Source organism: Furipterus horrens, unplaced genomic scaffold, assembly GCF_987537825.1.
Source record: "Furipterus horrens unplaced genomic scaffold, mFurHor1.1.pri manual_scaffold_5, whole genome shotgun sequence".
NCBI classification, from domain to species: Eukaryota; Metazoa; Chordata; class Mammalia; order Chiroptera; family Furipteridae; genus Furipterus; species Furipterus horrens.
Window position 1 is genome coordinate 2,789,377 of NW_028327175.1, and position 20,293 is coordinate 2,809,669.

The 20,293-nt window shown below is 53.4% G+C and overlaps 1 protein-coding gene across 1 annotated transcript in view; it reads right to left on the bottom strand.

The window, feature by feature from the left end:
- ITGA2 (integrin subunit alpha 2) overlaps nt 1-20,293 on the bottom strand; it is a 73,520-nt gene that overhangs the window by 43,347 nt on the left and 9,880 nt on the right. Inside the window, exons 2-3 of the mRNA XM_090276122.1 lie at nt 14,545-14,665; nt 2,511-2,620 (exon numbers count right to left, since the gene is read on the bottom strand). Of these exons, the coding sequence (XP_090132248.1) occupies nt 2,511-2,620; nt 14,545-14,665 (231 nt within the window). The remainder of the gene's footprint in view (nt 1-2,510; nt 2,621-14,544; nt 14,666-20,293) is intronic.

Here is a 20,293-nt window from a genome sequence, read left to right on the forward strand (position 1 = left end):
TGGGAATCGAACCAGCGACCCTTGGCTCGCAGGCTGACGCTCAATCGACTGAGCCCCAGCAGCCGGGGCTTTTAAAGCTGTATTTTAAAAGCAGCCCCCGCACACTCATATTTATTGGTAGCATTGAGTTCAGCGTCCCACAGGCAGAAGCCTGGTAGAAGGTCACGTGCAGGGAAACGAGGGGCCCCCGGTGGCCGCTGCTCACCTGCACATGGTGGGGGAGGGGCTGCAGGGGCAGGTTATCGGGGTGTGGTCTGGAGAGGGCATATCTTATAGGCATTTAGATTTAAAATTGGTAAAGCGTGGGCCAAGCAAAACACACCCGAGGACACCCTCCGCCCTCCAGTCCGCTGTTCCTGCTATTTGCAAGGTCACGATGACCCCACCCAATGCCTCGTTCTGGGGCAGAGGAGACACGGGTCCCCTGCCAGCGTGCTCTGGGCGGACTGCGGCCCCAGGCCACGGGGAGAGGGCGGGGACGTGGGCCCTGAGACTGGCCACGTCGAACCGTAGGTGCATCTCCGCAGCCGCCGCCCCAGCGCTGCCGGCCGGACTCAGCCTGAGCCCCGACGGCCATCGCAGCTCTCGGCCAGGACGTCGCTGGCCCGGGCTCCCGATTTCGGCCAAGCCCATGCGCCCGCTGTCCCTCAGCCCTCGCGCCCGAGGAGGCCCATTGAAAACCAGACCCCTCTTCTCCGGCCTCCAGCCTCAGCCCAGGCCCCAGCCCTGCGGGGGCGCCGCGCTCCGCGTGGAGGCCGGGCTCTCGCCTGCGCCCCGAATGGGCGTTCTGGGAACTTGAGGGGCGCGTCGCGGGCACCCCGATGTCGCCAGGGAACGCTGCTCTGCGCTGAGAGCCTCTCCCTTTTGCCCGCCTCCTTCCTTTCTCCCTGCCGACAGGCTCGTCTTCTTCCTGGAAACTCCTCTCTTCGCCCTGCTGCCCCGTCACCCTGTCCCCTCGTCCTCAGCGCTCGGCCTGTGGAAACGGAGCCCCGCTCACTCCCGGCCCGTGGGCGCCGCACCCCTGCTCCCACACGCGCTCTCGTCCACGTGCTCCCCTCCACGCTGTCGGGGTCATCCTCTGGGCCAGGGAGTTACAGAACACGACGCCGCGGGGAGCGGGAGGAAAATGACACAGCTCCTACGTGGATGCTTTTATTCTTTTAAACGCATCACTTACTTAGGAAGATAACATGCCAGTACAGGCATATAATTTTATAAAAAAATAAAATGCATCCGTTAGGGATGAATGTTCGAAAGTCAGAGGAAATATGAAACATTAGGGGTAATATAATGAGGCTTTTGAGCACTCACCCTGCTTTTCTGACTTTAGAAATGTGACGCTTACATGCATTGTTATCTACAGTGAGCGCTGACAATGCTCGGAGAGCACCGATCTGGGTCACCCACACGCCCTCCCACAAGACGACCGTCGGTATTCAGTACCCTCCACCTCCGGCGTCGACATGATTGACATTCATCCCACTTCACTGAAAATGGGTTAACTGAGCACGCACTGTCTGCGAGACGCGATGCGGGACGTCAGCTAGACAGATGTGCCCGACGCTCCGGCCCTTGTTCCCAGATCTGAGTCACTGTTCATGAATATCTCCTTCCCCCGATTTCCACAACACTGCATTTTCCTAACCCGTGCCTTAATTTTGCAGGGTTCTATGACTCCTCAGGGCTGGCTCTTTGGAATGATGATGATGATGATCAAATTGAGTAATTTTTTATTTGCTATGTGGAAATATGACTCATTCAGGTTTCCAGTAACTTTTAATAACTTTTCGCATTAATAGAAAGTATCTGGGTTCTGGGTAATAATCAGCAATTCCAAACAATTACAGGTAATTCCAAATCTTGAACATTTTTACTAGAATGACATCATTTAGATACAGCACCTCCGAAACCAGTCCTCGGACCGACACCTCCACACTTCGTGGTCTGTTTGAGGAGAGAGAGGTTTGGGGAGCCTCAGATTCCTGTCAATAATCAGCAAGATAACCCTACATGTTGGTGGAAACCAGTTCCCATCTGGGGGCGGAGGGCCCAGGAGGCAGTGCGTTTGCCATGCGCTGTATTAAATCGGGTCTTCAGGCTGTGTTGGAAATGTGCATGCAATTGGGCCCCGTGTAACCGGGAAAAAGAAATACAGGCAGCCCTGACCAGTGTGGCTCACTGGGCTAGGCATGGTCCCTCAGACCGAAAAGTCCCTGGTTTGACTCCCGGTCAGGGCACATGCCTGGGCTGAGGGCCAGGTCCCTGGCTGGGGTGCATACAAGAGGCAACCACACACTGATGTTTCTCTCCTTCTCTTTCTCCCTCCCTTCCTCTCTCTCTAAAAATAAATAAATACATAAAATCTTTAAAAAAAAAGAATATAGGCAAAAAAAAAAAGCCTATTTCTTTCAGACAGAACTATGATTGGATTTGCTATTATTGTTCAGTTCTAGGGGTGACAGATCAGGTTTTGTTATTTGTAAACACTCACATTGCTCAACGGGACTTACTTTGCAAGTTGAGCTTTTCACACGGAGCAGCGGGCAGGTCGACAGGACATCTGTACACGTCTCCCATCCGGTTCTCAGGAAAGCCACTCCAAGGTGACCCAACCAGTAACCTAAAAATAGGGTTTTTTTCCCGTTAGATCCGAAATGTTAGCTAATGTTTTTTAAAGATAAAAACTGACCACGGAACAGTGGGAAAACACATTTAACTTCAGTGTTTACTCAGTGAATGGTTCATATTTGTTCAGCTATAATTTGATCTCTCTCCCCTGACCCCAACCCTTTCCTCTTTGCTGATCAAGAAGCTTGAGGGACATCAGGCGTCTTGTCTCAGCTTCCTGGGAGGTCTCAGGGACGCAGCGCTGACCGAGGGAAACGCAGTGCAAGCCACCGGTGCCAGCCATAAATGCCATGTTTAATTGTCTAGTAGCTACACCAACGAAATAAAAAGTCACACGTGACATTACGTAATATACTTAATTCAGCATATCAAAACTAGCATGTAATCGATATTAAAAATTATTGACGAGCGATCTGACGTTCTATTTTTCCCCACAGACAGTCTGTGAAATCCCTTGTGTGACTCCTCCTCGGGGCACATACCAACGTGGACAGCGAACACCCTGGGTGCCAGCAGCCAGTGGCCGGCCGACTGGTCAGCCGAACTCTGCGCAAGGGCACCGTGTTGAACCCAGAAGTGAAGATGCCCATTTGCCAAGGGCTTTGTGAGCCCCACGAACGTCTGTGTTATTGGGGAGCAAAGGAGTTACCCGAAGGGCTTTATGCTCATTGTTTCTGTCAGTGGATCCTTAGCAAAAACTCAGAGCAGCTACGTTACAGACGGAATCCAGGACGTGCAGGGGGTCCCGGCGGGCGCGCACACCCCCTCTTTGGTCAGTGTCACGTCTCTTGGAGTGGGTCCAGCTAGAAACCACTGCCTTCGCTGCAGACCGCCCACCCAGCACAGATGAAGGGACGGAAGGAGTCTCTGTGACAGGCTCAGTTTTAGAAACTAAAGCAGGTGAATTACTCAGCGACTCCGGCTGCTAAGGAAGAATATTGGATCCAACGTTTTCTCTTTGTCAGAGTTGGGAAGGCTTATTTCTCTAGGACGCGTACACTCTTCCACAGTCCATGTGGATAAAAACTTTATCATATCAATGACAGAACACGTGTCCCATGCTGAGTTTGACAGTGGGTTAGGAAGGGTTCAGGTGCGCTTCTGCTTACTAAATGTAGTAACACTGTTTAAAATACGTGACAATGAAGACAATACTAATGCAAATGAATGAAAAGATGGGAATAAGGTCCCCTCTGGAACAGATATGAAAATGGTCCAAGGATGAAGGTGTATCGTCATCCGTCGCAGAGGGAACAGGGAAACACAGATCATTTTGAGAGACAGTGAATGGCTCAGTAATAAGTTTCTCCCCTTAGTCATCTTATATACTTATTCTCAAACTAATAACTCATAGGTCATTCTGGAATACTTTAATTCAGTTAACTGTGGTTAAGATTAGAGTTGAAAGGGTCTTCTTCTTCTCAGCATATCATCTAGCATAATTTACCTATACTCACTACAGACAGGGTTACAATACCCCAGGCATATGGGTTAGGGTTTTTGAAAAAGAACTCTCAATGGTGGGTATTAGTAAGTCTCAGGGAGAGAGAGGTACCAGGACTGCAAAAGGAAAGTGGGGCACAGCTTCTGTTCTTCAAACTCAAGACGACTCGGAGGAGAGGGAACTTTGCAAAGCTCTGGACTGTGAAAACGTCTTTCAGCCTCATCTGCACACGTCCGTGGTCTCCGTTCCACAGTGGGCCAGGCCAGGAAGTGCGACCTCTGGGTTTTGTGGGTCGGACACGCCCAGAGCACGAGAAAGACACAAGAAGACGGAGGACCCAGCGCCCCCCTCCCACGCCATTTTCTCCCCACGTGCCTCCCAGAAACCCGCATTTCAGTCACGTGCCACTCTGCCCCTCCACCCAGTCGGGGGCTCGCTGGCTTCTAAGCCTGCACCCCGTCCGCGTCCTGCCTGGCAAAGTCCTCCACTCTCACTGTCTCCCATTAGGCACCGCTTCCTCCAGGAAGTCCTCTGGCTCTTCTGAGTGTGGGCAGGGAGGCTTTGCTAGGACTCCCACAGCCTCTGACTTTCCCAGTTTGTATCACTAAGTCCCTACTCGGGAGGAAAGGTCCACGAGGACTGGGAATTGTGCAGGGGCGCCGAGGAACTCCCTGTTGAACTGAATGAGTGAATGAAAAAAACAAATGGACGTATGAAGCAAGGGATGAGGCCATGCTATCATTTAAAAGGACTCTCTTGCTTGGGACAAGTAGAAAAAAATATATATTTTTTGCTTTATTTATTTATCCTCACCCGAGGACACGTCATTGCTTTTAGAGAGAGTGGAACACAGAGAGAGAAACGTTGATTGGTTGCCTCTGTACCCACCCGGACCTGGGATCGTAAGTGCCCTGACCAGGAATCGAACCCACGGCCTTTCGGTTATCAGATGATGCTCCAACCAACTGAGCGACACCAACCAGGGTTTTTAGCTTAAAGAAAATAATTTTTTTAAATGAAATTTTTAATTCTGTTCTCACTGTCTGAGTTAAAGGTAAAAGAAATAAGCAATGAAAAGCTCACCTGAGCTGAGAGGAAAGGACGCTGTCCCTGGCCATCCCGTCTGCTGTCCCGCGTCAGCCCCACACCCCGACCGGGAAGCAGAGGTGCGTGTTTTTAAGCGAAAGCTGGCTGTGGCGTCTGGAGGGGACCCAGTGGCACCTCCCAGCATGACACGCGAGGAGGGGGAGGCTCCGCGCTGGGCGCAGCGCTATCTCCAGCAAACCCCGTGAGAGCTGGTCCCGGGTGTGTGTGAGGCTTTCCCAGCACGATCTCATTTCCTGCGCAAAGCACGGCGGAGCGGGGCTGTCCCCATTCCCCAGACGGCGCCACTGAGACAGACACAGGAGCAGCTGCTGCGCCCTCAGCCCAGGGCAGCCCCGTGTCACCCAGTGAGAGGCCCGCCCTGCACCCTCAGCCCGTTCTCCCACCTCCAAGGGGCGACAGGGCCGGGCGCCGGCCGCACTGGGAGGGCTCACAGAGGCCCCTAGGAGTGCACACTGGACACTGGGTCCAGACACGCCTGCCGTGGCGGAGCTGTGGGCACGTGCTGTCGGGGGGCCACCAGCCAAGGTCGTCCTGGGAGAGCCCGTCCACATGCCCGTTACATCATCAACTGCCGCAGGAGGAGACGTGTTCACAGGGAAGGCTACGAAGGGGGGATGGGGCGAGGCGGGACCTCTCCCAAGTCCCGGGCTCCACCTGGTCACAGGTGCACGGACCAGCGGCCGCGCAGCTGCGCGTGCCGAGTCCCTGACCACGCAGAATCCCGAGACGTAAACTTCTTTCTTCCCGCAGTGAAAATGGGAATTCTTCCAAGGCTGCTTAAAATAACACTCACTGTTCAATTATATTGTGGCAAAATAGTGATTACAGAGAGTCCCCAAACAGAGCCAATTTGCCCACCTCCACAGGAGTTCAAAATTCTTTGTGAAGCTGGTAAACAGTATTTATGGTGGCCTAGGTCACGTCAAACCCACAATCCAGGAGTTGTTATAAATATCGTCCTTCAGTCTGTGGGTCTCTAAGCTCTCCAAGGGTTCCTTCAAACCTAGCGCCTCTTCTACGGATTATCGACAGATGAAGAGTAGGGCAGAACATGTTTTCTTTGATTCAGCAAATGGTTGTTGAGATCCTCTGGGCTGACCTTTTGCACAACTCCAGGGGGTGCCCTTCCCACAGAAATGGTGAGCCCCGGCCACGTGCAGTGCCCAACCTGGGAGGCTGTGCATGGGGCCAAACTACCATGAGCCAGACGTGAGCCAAAGCACGGGGGGTACAGTAGGGAATAAGTCGGGCAGAGCTTTCTGGCCTCATGGAGCTTACGTTCTAGCGGGAAAAGAGAGAATAAAGGGAATAAGTTAGTAAAACAGAGGGTGATGGCGATCAGTGCCTCGTGGAAAAACAAACAGGATAGAGTCAGGAGGGTGGGCCGTGGAAATTCTTACTAGAATGGTCAGGGAAGGCCTCACGGAGGAGGTGACAGGTAAGCAAAGACCCGGAGAAGCTGAAGGACTAAACCAGAGGCTCCGGCGGAGGCAGTCCCGGCTGCGGAAACAGCACATGCAATAGCCCTGTGGCAGGACGGGCGTGTGGCCGCAGGGGCGGGCGGAGGTGGAGTGAGACGGCCTGCAGCGTGTGGGGCAGAGTCGCGATGTGGTCTGACATCTTCTGGAAGGCTTAGAAGTCTGCTCTCTGGAGCAGGGCTGCTCTGGAGCAAAGTTCAGGCAGGGAGCAGGCAACGGAACACTCTGGGCAACGGGTGCAGAAGGGGAGGTGGGGAGCACACCCTTATTTTGGGGATATTTTGAAGGCTGAGCCACCAGGGTCTCTTGAGAGGGTAGGTTTTGAATTAAAAAATAGAAATGAGTCCAGAATGACTGCAGGGTTTTGGCTAGATGTTGAAAGGAAGGGCGTGGCCAGCACCAGGTAAGGAGGCTCCTACCAGTGGAGCGAGACTGAGCGAGGAGGGGCTCAGGGGGGCCATCAGACACCCAAGCGGACGTTTTCCTGGGGGTTAGAAGCCTATTGCCCATGAATGTGAGAAACTTCAAAGCCTGTGGTATATGAATATTGTTTCTTATATAGCTGAGTTCCAAGCCATTGACAGCATAAGACGAACTTACGATGGAAAGAATTCACCTGCGAAGACTGTACCTCCTGGAAGGAGGGAGACCGGTAGAGAGGTCATTTTTAGTTCTCAGCTGGGAAACATCGCTATTATAAATTTCATACTTACACTCCCTGGCATTTGCTGAAAAGCAATTTTAGTATCTAAGCCTCCTTATGCCGCCGGAGACTTCTCTGGTGACCGGCTGGCTCCCTCCAACAGTGGGACAGCTACACCCGGCGGCGGAGCCCCCAACCCCATTAGCGCTGCACGTCCGTCGGAAGCTCGCTGCTGTCTCATGAAAACCCCGGGGATGAGCTTTGGCACTGAAAGCAGATGAATCAATAAAACCTGACTCTGTTATGTTGCCTCATCCAATAGGCGGTTCTCCTGAAGTTAAAATCCAGAGCCAGAACGCTCCGTTTAAAGCCTAGCGATGGCATGAATTCCACATTCTCGGGTCCCGGTGGGGAGAGAGGAAATGATCTTAAAACCACGTTTTATAAATCAAAGCCCCCGAATAGCACCTTCCCCTCGGTACTTGAGCAGATGGTTGTTTTATCCAGGACAGAAACTGGAAGAGGGACAACGTTTATAAACTGCTTTCAGTCCATAAACACTTTTTATAGACACCGAGTCCTCTGATCCTCATAGATGCTCTGGGAGGACAGCAGGCGTACCTGTCCCTGTTTTCTCACAAAGGAACTGAGCTGAAGCGTCTGACCAGCCACCACGCCTCGACCGGAGGCTGTGAGCTTTGGGTCCAGTTCTCGATTCTTCCTTTCGTGTTGACCTCGCTCGGGACTCTTCTAGAGGAGAGGTACGCTGTCTTCCCGCCACAGGGGCCAGAAACAAAGTGACTGAGAGGCCCCGCCTGCGGCACACAGCGGCCTCCAGGTAAGAAGGAAACATAGCTGACACCCGGCCACCAGGAAGGCGTAGACGTGTTGACCCCACTCACTTCCGTACGTGAATTTTATTCCAGAAACAGACATTCAGGTGCTCACAGAGCGGGAAACTCAACGTGGTAAGATGAGCTAGGGAGGCAAGGGCAAATGTGAAGGTCATGGAAGGACTGCCCTCCCTCGGACACGCTGAGGGCCACAGAGACGTGTGCGTGCGTCCATGTTGGCAGGTAGCTCACGGATCTGTGCCGGGGTGGGGGCAGGGAGAAGCCAGGCAGAGCAGGGGCGTGTACGTGCCCTTTCTGCTGCAGACCAATGTGACCACAAAGATTTTTTCTACTTAGTGGGAAATAAAGGAACTATGGTGTGACGCATGTAGCAGAGTCCACATTGGGGGTGTGTGGCGGGGCACGGGGGTCAGGAGGGTGCTCGGTTCTGTGTGTCTTGTCCCGACGGCTGGACCGGAGCACGTTACTGTGGACGGGAGGCACGCCGGTCAGTTCTGTGGCAGAAGCGTAATGATTGCTTACAAAGACGTTGAGGCTTTCAGACTTGCAATAAAAGTGCAAGGCTGTATTACAGTCAGATTTCTAACGTCTTTACAGAGTGAAAAATTGGACTAAGTTACAGTTAGGGAGACTAACTAACTGAGATGAAAGAACAAAATGGAATAAAGGTGTCCAGGATTTAAAATAAACGCAAACCTGGTGAACAAGTGCAGGGACAACCTAGCGGCAAGAGAAAGAAGCATAAAGGTGACGCTGGCTAATATTCCAAGGCCCTGACGGAAGACAACAGCGCAGTTATTTTGAAAGGGGGGTTGGAGTAGCGTTCATGGCCAAGAAGAAGAGGCAACGGACCGCAGCAGATCCCAGGGGCCTGGCCCTGAGCCACGGCCGATGGGAGGTGGCGGAGGAGCAGGTGGAGCAACGGAGGGCTGAGCAGGTGGTGAAAAATACCGACTGTCTTCCTAGTTATTAGTACGCAGCGGTCATGACAGCGCGTCACCTGGGCACAGCTCGCAAAGGGCTTTCCTTCTACTCTCTCGCCAGGCGCTCCGGACGCTCCGGGGTGGGAGGGACAGCACTGCGCTCCGGAGAGCCTGTGTGACTTTGCCAGCGTCACTCAGCTCTTTCTGGGGAGGCTGCGGGTAGACCCTCACGCTCTGGCTCCTGACTCGGTTGGCAAGTCCCTCCCCACAAGAGACCGAGAAGACAGAGGTGAACCCTCGCCCGTGCCCAGGCCAGGCCACGCTTCCTGTAGCAGAAATTTCTGTTCCAAGTACTGAAGCTGATCTGACTTTATCAGGTTTATATGAAAACTACACTTAAACATATGTATACAGGCTGTCACTCTCCTCCTTGGACATTTATAGAAACATGGGCATTGAGAACATTCTATCTCTGTTTTGCGTTAACCTTCCCTAGGTGTACTGGTTTTTAGCTCTGTCATCTTAGGCAGACTACTTAATCTGAGTCTCAGGTCCCTCATTGGTAAATGGGGTAATGACTTTACAAAGCTCTTAGAAGCGTTATGAGTATCATGTGTTTGGTGAAGAAAGAATGCTCAGTAAATACCAGGTGTTGTTTTTACCAACATTCTACAGGACAGTCTTTAACATCTGTGATGGAATTGAATGTTTCTTCTTTATTATTTACCTAAAATTCTCTTATAATCTGTTATTTTTAGAGTGAAGGGGAGGGAGGGAGAAAGAGAGGGAGAGAAACATGGATGTGAGGGAGAAACATCAATCAGTTGCCTCTTGTGCACCCCCAACCAGGGGCCTGGCCTGCAACCCAGGCATGTGCCGTGACTGGGAATCAACCTGGCAAACCGGCGACCCTTCAGTTCGCAGGCTGGAGCTCAATCCACTGAACCACAGCAGCCATATATAATCTCATATAAAGATGAGATTTTTTGTTGGCATGACACATGTTCCTTCTCATTCTTCTCTTTTCTTAAGAAATATGCATGCCCTAGTTGTTACCAGAATAAAAAAAAAAAAAAAAACAGAATCCTGCCACTGGAAACACACCACTTCCCAGACAGCCCTCGTCACCCCAGTGACTGTACTGTTCTCATGTATCTGAGTCATAATTGAGCTCAGCGTGTTCCTGGGATAGACCTCCGGGTATGACAAACAGACCCAGGGTGTCAACCACGAGCTTCCAGGAAGGGAGTTCAAACACGTCTCCGTTCTCTGTGCAATTGTGTGATAAGGATTGCATCATCTGCACTCGAACATTCTGCATGTGTCATGAGGAACGACTCCCAGGCAGATGACCTGATGACCCTCCGGCCACACGGTGGGGGAGACAGACCGCAAAGGCACTTCCGGACTGAGGGGTGTGCCCACGCGCTGCTTGGGAGGGGGAACCTGCTTTGAAAATCATCGGTGACTGTTCAGAAGGCTCAAGAATCCTCAGAGCCATGCCACCACTATATCTAGGGGAACTTCTGCAGCACCATAAAATATAACAAATAAACCAGTAAACATTTTGCCAGCGTCATGTAGATACCAATGTTGAATGTGCTTATAAATTCTTAGAAACACGGGCTGAATGCAACAGCTGAAGGTGTACTTGAAACACAGCAAAGTGTGACCTAGGGAAACTCAGACCGGCGCTGTCAGTGAGCTGTCGGGGGGCACGAGAGGGCTGGGAGATGGAGCGGGGACCCCACAGAGGGCTGTGAAGCCAGGGCCCCAAGGAACACCCGACCACAGCAGCTTCCGAATGAGCAGTCGGGGAGGAGCACAGAGAAAGGGGTGTGCTTTGTGTGTATGCATGTGTGTGCTTTGTGTGTGCGCGCGTGTGCATTGCGTGTGCGCGCGTGTGCATTGCAGATCTAAGGTTTAAAGGAGAAAAGCTCACAGCACGTAAAGGAACGCATAGCAATATTAACTGAACTTGACTGGTGTCAGAAGGAAAGTTAATGTTTACTCAACCCTGCCCGCCTCCGCTGGCCCCGTAACGGCTGCGGGGCTGTCATAAATGAGAAGTGGAGGCGGCGTGGTGCCAACCGTTGAGATAGAGGCAGTTCTGGATTTCAGGTTTCCCATCATGTCCCTGAAGCCTGAGAGCTAGGAAGGATGGCTGCGCCCTCATGGGCCACTTCAGCCCTGGAGGGAACACCGGCTCCCTGGGCCCTGCCACAGCCCTGCCCTCTGTGGCAAGTCCCCGGGGCAGGGCCAGGCCAAAGAAGGGCGTCAGGAGCGCACCTGCCCCTCCAGCGTCCCAGGGCTCGGGAAGAGGGAATGAGCTGGGAACAGCGAGGGTCACCAAAATGGCACCCTGAGAAGGGGCTGGTATTTCCTGCGTCTGCTGTCACCCGGCTGCCCACTCTGCCCTCAGCGCTTCCTCCCTCACGCAACCGCTCTGTGGAGCCCAGGTCTGCGTTCAGTACTGTGCACCTCACCCACACGGGCCAGCAGTGGGTGGGAGGGGCCGGCCCATGACAAGGCCTCTCCTGCTTCTCTGCTTTACAAGGACAGACCAGGGACAGGCCCCGGCTCGGTGTGCTGGCCAGCTGCTGCCCTTTCCTGCCTGTGGACACCCCCACAGGGCTTCACCCTCAGGTCAGGCGGGGACCCACCTTTCCCTCTCTCTCGTGTGTGGGGGTGTCCCGCCAGCTGGTGGCTCAGCACAGGCTCGGGGGAAAGAAGGCCGTGGAAGGCCCGACTCTGCACCCTTCCAGAAGGCTCTGCACGGGGGGTAAAAGCAGGAGCCCAGCCAATAACTAACAGTGGCACCTCGTTTCCTCGGAGCCACCGTCCGGTGTTCTATGTCTTTCGGGAGTGTCATGAGAAGGCCCAGGGGGAACTTAGGAATGTCTGGGGTCCCCCTGACCCATGCCAGAATCTCACCATAAGCTGCGAACACGCTGGCCTTTGAACAATGCTGGGTGCGCTAGAGGGAATCCTGGGGACAGACGGGGTTGTCCCTCACTTTTCCCAGGCCTCTGCCTGCTGGCTTCCGGTCAACTTGGTGTCCGTTTTGGTCTCACACAACTTCCAGCGTGCGATGCGGCCAGTGGCTGAGTTTCCTTACAATCCTTGACAGACTTGCGGTCTCTAATACCTCTGTGACGGACGGTGATTCCTCCTCTCGGAGGTGTCCGGTCCCAGGACAAGTGCTCCTTACAAAGAATAACCTCAGGCTTCACGGCAGGTGTCCTAAGCAAGGCCACGCTCAGGAAGGAGACCACGGAGTGCGTCTGAAGGCCCCAATCAGCCCACATGCCCGTCACTGTGCCATCGTGTGCTCTGTGGTGTTCCCTGCACGAATCATTGGGAACTAGGACTTCCAATCAGTCACTCAACAAATGATTATTGATCCTCTGCCCTAGGCCAGTTGGCACTCTGGGTTCAAGGACACACGAGTGAACAAGACAACGTCCCTACACCCAGAGGCAGAGAGAAAGACAGACAGGGAGCATCTGAAGAAATAAAGACTATTTCAGAGGGTGCTGACTGCTATACGGAAACTCAGCCGGCATAAGGGGGGGTGGCGAGCGCTCATTCACACAGACAGACAGAGACACGGACCCGCCAGCCAAGGCAGGGCCTTGGGCATGCGGGGGCCTGCAGGACAGAAGCGCGTGCAGAAGCTTCTAGGCAGGGGTGGCCTCGGCGGGCACGCGGCGGGCAAGAGGCAGGACCCCCGGAGCACAGTGAACACGGGGAAAGCGGGCCACCGGGAGGTGGGGGCGGCCAACAGAGACCAGGCCCTAAAGCAGCCTCTAGGGAACGTTCGCTTACTCTAATTGCTGCGGACAGTCGCGGGGGGCTGTCATCGAGGGAGTGACAATGTTTGAATAACAAGTTCACTCCGGCGGCAGTGAGGAGAGCGCAGGGGTCCGCGGGGCGGCCAGCGGGGGCGGAGAAGCTGCCGCAGCAGCAGCTGCGGGACCCGCGGTGACAGCGGTGTCATCGTTACCTACTTGGGTGGCAGGCTCTGCAGGACGGGCCAGGGGGCGGGATACGGGGACGGGAGAGAAAGAGGGGTCTCATCAGCTGGTGCAAAAAGCCGGATATTTGCTCTTTCTCGAGGGGCCTTTCCTGTGTCGCGTGTTAGGCGGTGAAGCGGAGCCGCTCGGTGGGGTGTCGACCATTCGAGAAAGACCGGGGACGAGCATGTGGAACTGAGGGTCATGGGCACAGTCATCTGCCGGGTTCCAAGGCCAAACGACCCTCTTCGTGGCCTCCTTACGGTTTATGGCCCTCGAAGGGAATCATTACTCGTGAGAGACTCTCGCTCCCCTCTCATATGCCAAATGATGACAGGAAGTGCTGCTCTGGGGGTTCCAATGAAACCGCTCTTATCCTGCGGGGGGACTGACAAGCTCTCTGCACACACACCGCTTCCTGAGCCTCCGTGCGTTGGCCCCCTCGTCCGCAGCCTGCTCCCCTCCACCCCCAACACCTGCCTCGAGACTCACCTCCTCCAAGACGCTCCCGAGACACACGACCCACCCCAGGGGTAACGTCACTCCCTTCCCCCATCACAGACAGCCACGCTCCGAAGTGGGAATCACTTGCATTGTTTCTTTGAAGTTATTTTGTAGAGCATCAAACATAAGTTCCCACAGGGAAAGATGGTTATAAATCATCACTCTTATCTGACAAGCCCACTTAGTCATTGCAAAGAGGACCCCGCCTCTGAACCCAGGGGAGCCCGGGGCCTCGGGCGGTCACGGGATCGAAAATCATATGATGCTTAATGAATAAGAACACAAGAATAAACTGTTTTGCAGACTCACAGCTGTAAGCCTACATTTGCCAACCGCCCCCCTCCCACCCGTATAAATTTGGCCGTGGGTTAGAAATGCCACCATTACTCAGCATTAAAAACTGAGGGCGCTTCTGGGAAAACACGAAAGCTGTTAAATGCACTGAAGAAAGACATCACGGTAACTTTGGCATAAACGCTTGGGAGGGCCCTTCACCATGCGCGGTCGGGACGGCTGACAGAACGAAACCCGTGACAAAGCCCGCAGAAGGTGACAACTGACAGAACAACCCTGTCATCTAGAAACGGCCCGGGGGCACCGTCAGCTGGCTGAGCACCCACAACGCTCAACAATTACCAGTTTACAGAAAAGGAAACGGAGACCAATCTAGCTATCCTCCATGACACGGTCCAAACTGGTATTATGAGTGTGCTGTGCAATACTCAGAGGAACTCTTCTGTTCAGGTTTTTAGGAAGTAGCATCGCGCCGTCCCAGGAATGATCCGTCTGAGAGTTATCAACTCTCAGAGAAGAAGCCTTCATTTAAAAACCTCTGAGGCCTACTCGTCAATACTGTATTCATGCTGCAATTTCAACAGGCACGTTCAGTGAAATATTAACCGCAGTGAGTGCTTTTATTGAAAGAGCAAAGAAGAGAGTCATCTTACCAGTTGCCTTTCGGGTTTACCAACTGCTGCACTGCATAGCCAAACTGTTCACTTGAAGGCCCGGAAAATATCTTTGCTTCTAGGAGACCAACATTGTAAGCCGTACAACAATTTAAAATGCCTGTTAAGAAAAATAAAAATAGATTCCATATTTACAATGTGTGAATACAAAATTTTAATGTAATTCTTAAAGCCAGTTCTAAAACACCTTATTTGATGCAACCCTTCCCCTTATCAGTTTACCAAGAAATAGTAGCCACTGCTTTTGGGGTCCTTACTGGGGACCTGGCGCCACGCTTAGCACTTTATGTACAGGATCCATCCCCTCATTCATCCTCAGAGGCACGCCTGTGAGGGGGCTGCTAATGTCATCACTGCTCCGGGGAGACTTCTCTTCTGGGGCGCCGGGGAGAGTGTGTCGCACGGGTGCAGAGTGGGGGTAGGAGCGGAGCACAGGGCTGTCTGGTTCAAGGGCTTGAATCTTGAGCCACATACCACGTGTAGGGATTTTTCAGTGACTGCTGTCCTATCTGTCCTTTCTAACAGGGAAAGACTCGAAGCCACCTGAGCGCAGGGCCTGACGCCTGTTTCTGTCTCTGCTGAATTCCCTTGAAGGCCTTGGCATGGCCTCGTCACGAGAAGTCTGCTGAGAACACGTGGCTGTCCACATCCAGGAGGGAGCAGAGCAGAATCGCGGCTCCTGGGACCCCGTGGCACTTCCCTCCAGAGACATCACTTCGTGAGGATGAAGATGCAGGGAAAGGTGTCGGTTCTCTTTGATTCCCGTGGGAAAGACAGAGGAGTTCTGCCTTTGGATGCTTCTTTCTGAAGCTCAAGAAATGACCACCAGCTTCAGAAACAAAGACCAAGAAGGATAAAGCCTTGACAGGCATTTCTGAGAAAACCTGACTCTACTGGGAAGAAGGAGGGGAGACGCAGCTTTCACAAGGGAATACCCCACGTGCTGGGCAGCACCGGAGGCCCACGGTGTTTCCTGTCTGCTGTTGGCGCGCAGAGAGCACAGAGGAAGAGGCTTGCCCGCCACGCAGCCTGCGCCGTGGGAGCAGACGTGGTCAAGGGCTCCAGAGGAGCAACGCGGTCACTGATGTCACCGATGGCGCTTCGGGGACAGAAAGCAGTTCCTTCTGTAGGCGCCCAGATCATTCCTTCCATCCCGGGTCTGTTCCCTCCAGAGAGACAGCCCATTATTGCTTAGAAAGACGTGCTGCCAGGAAGGGAACACATCATGCTTTTCAAATACTCAGTAGCAAAGTCCACACCGCTCTATGTCTGCAAACTTTCTCCTCAACCCCTTTGTTCAGATGCTCCGCTGCTCATCTCTACCTTTTTAAGAGAGAGGGAGAGAGAAAGAGAGTGGGGGATTTGTTGCCCCACTTACTGATGCATCATTGGTTGACTCCTGTATGTGCCCTGACCAGGGATAGAACCCACAGCCTTGGTGTGTCAGGGTGACGCTCTAACCAACTGAGCTACCCGACCAGGGAGATCAGTTTTACTTTTCAGGAAATAAAATGCAAACAAAAGAAAGAAAGAGAGAGAGGGGGGGGGGAGGAAGGAAGGAAGGAAGACAGAGAGAGGAAAAAAGAAAGAAAGAAAGAAAGAAAGAAAGAAAGAAAGAAAGAAAGAAAGAAAGAAAGAAAGAAAGAAAGGAAGGAAGGAAGGAAGGAAGGAAGGAAGGAAGGAAGAAAGAAAGAAAGAAAGAAAGAAAGAAAGAAAGAAAGAAAGAAAGAAAGAAAGAAAGAAAGAAAGAAAGAAAGAAAGAAAGAAAGAAAGAAAGAAAGAAAGAAAGAAAGAAAGAAAGAAAGAAAGAAAGAAAGAAAGAAAGAAAAAGAGAAAGAAAGAAAAGCAAATTTAGCAGGGAACTCGAACAAACGTTCAGAAAACTGGAACTTCCAATGAACAGGTTAACATTGCCCCATTTTGCAGAACTCAGAAATGCTACTGAAATGTGTTACCAATGCTCCAACATCCTCGTAAAACCTTAGGGAGATGACGTCAAACTGCTCCCCCACTTAAAAAATATCTAATTCTGGAAAGACCACATATGACTGTGTACATAACGCTGTCATTTCTTCCCCTGGGCAGATCACGATGGAGTTCATTTTATCATTGGGCAGTTACCTTTTATTACATGTGTGCCTATAGTATGTGCGAGCATACCATATGTGTACTTATGTACATGTGTGTACATGTGTGTGTGCATATAAAATATAATATGTACGTAATATAAACCCTGAGGCCTGAGCCTATGTCTAAGCAGGCTCGGGTGTCCCCTCCTTAAGCACATGGAGCCCACTTCTCCCGTGCCCGGTGGGAACGGGCCTCAGCAGCTGCGGGGCGCAGGCGGGCGCAGGGACGGAGGACAGTGAGCTGGGTGTCACCGGGCAGCAGGAAGGTTCAGCGTCATCGAGACCCAGGGAGCACTCTTAGGGGACAGCAGAGATGCCCAGGAGAAGTGTGCCCGAGGGTGCAGGAGGGACAATCGCCCAGTCAGGTATCAGGGAGACCAGCGATGGTCTATTCTCGGGAAACCTTCCGCCCCGGCTGTGGTTCTGCGAACCCAGAAAACGAGGTGTCTGCTTCTACAGCGCACGGTGTGGCAGGCGTGCCGTAGACATTTCCATTTCAAAGGGGGGGCATTAGAAGGAGTCAAGGGGTCTCCAGGACCAAGAATGTTTGACCGAGCAGGTCAAATGCCTTTAGGGGTCAGGCCTGACCATAACCCCCTGAGGCTGAAGAGCCCTGGGGCCTCGGCTACCTGTCCCCTTCAGTCCGAGACGGAAGCGTTTCTGCTGAGACCACATTCTGGAAACTCGTAGGTCCCCTGGGTATGTGGGGGGTCCGTGCCATCAGCCTGGAGAGTTGTCCCCAGGCCTCTTCTGGATGTAACCCCAGGTCCCCTGCTGGCCTCGGTGACCGGCTGCGAGCACCTCGGAATCCCTCTCGCAGTCTGAGGGCAAAATGTTTCCCCCCGGCCCGACCTCTTCCGAGCGCACTTGCCCAACTGTGAGTCTTTTTAAAGTTTTAACTAATTTATTTATTTTCGGTAATTTGGACAGGCTGAGAGTTCCTCCAATCATTAACTTTTGTCTTCTATCTACTCCCCCTTGCTTTTTCCTACATTCGCTCAGGAAGAAGCAGGCCCCACCGTGAACATTTTGCGTGGAAATTCCCTCCGCTTAATAACTAAGTTCATTGCTTACAAGCTCCCCTTTCCACGTCTGGAGGACACAGTGAGGCCACGATGTGACAAGGGTCCCCTCTGACCAGTTCCCAGTAACAGGCGCCCCCTCTGACCAGTTCCCAGTAACAGGTGCCCCCTCTGACGCTGAGCTCTCCCCCCAGAAGCAGCTTCGCGTCCATGTTCCTAGGGACGGCCTCACGGGCCAACTTCAAAGACCCTCTCCTCTGTCCAAACAAGGTGCAGTTCACAGATCAGAGGGGCTAGCGCAGAGAAATATATATGGGGGACGCACCATTCAATTCCATACAACGGGTACGATCCCGACAGCTGGTCACTGGGCCACTCCTCAGGGGTGGGCTTGCAGCCGCAGCCTCGAGGGGTGACAGCCCCTCCCTCCAGGACACAGAGCGCGCTGGCCAACACCCGGCTGCTTCCTGCAGTGCACCTGCTGGGCAAGGCTGCACCCATGCAGACCCTCTCAGATGGCCCTCTGGGTGGGGGGTGGGCACGAAGGGAAATGACGGGCACAGCCTCCTGCTCACGGGACCGCTGTGCTCTGAGTGCTGACATCCTTCGTCACTGACTCAGCAATCTCGTGTCTGTCAGCATCCATGCAGCGGGACAGGCTCTCCTGCATGAGCTTGTACGCGGGAGACCCCAATACCAGGCCCGACGGGGGGGGACAAAAAACTCCAGTCAAGCCGTTGGGGCCTGAGTGACCACGCACATGGACACCTCCTGGGAGCTTGGCGGGACCTTGGGAGGGCCTTGTATTTTCCTCCGAGGGGGGAGTAGCAATTTGAACAAACCTGGTTTCAGTGCTGAGAAGCAGAGCAACTCCTCTAGCGGGCCTCTGGGTAGTAATTTGCTGCTTTATTTCTTCCACTTTTTTTTATAATACACACGTGTGTCATTTACTTGACCATCTCTGTGTCATATCAAAGAAATATGTGCATCAGTTGCATGCCCAGAAATGAACCCATTTACACACTGTTACGCCAAAGGGGTGGTGTGATGGGGGGATTGCATGCCTCCCGAATTCATACGCTGAAGCCTGGACCCCGAATGTGACTCTGTTTGGAGACAGGAACTTGGAGGGGGGAACTGTGTTGAAAGAGGTCATCGGTGGGCCCCTAATCTGACAGCTCTGGTGCCCACGTGCAAAGCGAGGAGCAGCAATGTGGTGCCCACCCAGGACGGGCCACGTGAGCTCAGCAAGAGGTCACAGTCTACAAGCCAGGAAGGGGGTCCTCACCGGAAACCCTCCCTAGGGCCCCTGTTCTGGGACTGCAGTTTCCACAACCGTGAAAAAGTGGATTTCAGTGGTTAAAGCCACCACACGGTGTGGGGTCCCTTGGTCGGGCAGCCCCAGCAGAGTGGACAGGGGGGAAGTCAGATTACAGCAGACAATTCCAATGTGTCGTTCCGAGTGTCAGAGGGAAGTCTATCAGTCCGCAGAATACAGGAGAGAGACACAGGAACTAATGCCGGTTCTGTCACTAACGGCACACATTTTGTGTGGAGCAGGTTTTTGGTGACAAAGCCAGTGCGTGGGGTCTGGGGGGCAATGGCCCACAGCCCGGCGGGCGGAGTCCCTTTCCCAGGGTCGGTCCTGCAGGTGGTGAGCGTCGGCGGAGGCCACCGCAGTCTCTTCTCACGTCCACTGCGTACAGCTCAGTCGATTTCCCTTTTTATAAGGCTGCTGGAGGGTGAGGAGTCACCCGGCAGATTCCCTGGGTCCCACGGCCCAGAGGACCGGGAGAACCACCAGGAAGGCCAGCTCCCCGCCCATCCACCTTCGATTGGCCGCTTCCTTCCTAAACGCCTCCCCTGGGAGCCGACACCGAGCAAGGCCGCACTTGCAGAAGGACTTGCTGAGGAGCGACAAGACGGGCCTCGCACCCCTGAGACCCCGCATTAAACACCAGGCCAACCGAAGTCAGTACTTCTTCTGTTATGTACCGCTCTGTCCACGGGACACCTCTCTGCGGACCTTGGTGGCCTCTCTCATTGCAATCAGACAACGTGTGGACAAGTCTCAGCCGAGTCTAGCCAACGGCGAGCACTGAATAAAAACTTTCTGTTTGGCCTCTTACTCTTAACAGCCTTGGGTTACTGAGGATGGCGTACTTGTTGAGAGATTTTAAAAGGTACAGCCCTTGAGTTCTCACATGACACACACATCCTGAGCCCCTTCCCACGCAAGTCCCCGAGCCCCAAGGGACGGACGAGAGGGGACCACGTGGCTGCCTTTTGCTGAGGGCACTCAAAGCATGCCACCCAAGTCAGGAAAACGTTTTCAGTCCACGGACCCCGCCCCAGGAAGCCACGGCGGCAGGAAGCCGGGTCATTCAGACCCTGACTTGGAAACTAAGAAAATAGCCTTCAAAGTCGAAAGTGCGGCTAATCATGACCCAGAATACGCGCGACAACGGAAGGCGGTCACAGGCCACAGCAGATCGCTCGGACACACTCATGCCCACAGGAAGTCACTTTCAATAGCATTGTCTCCCTGCGGGAAGGACACGTTCGCAGGCGTCCTGC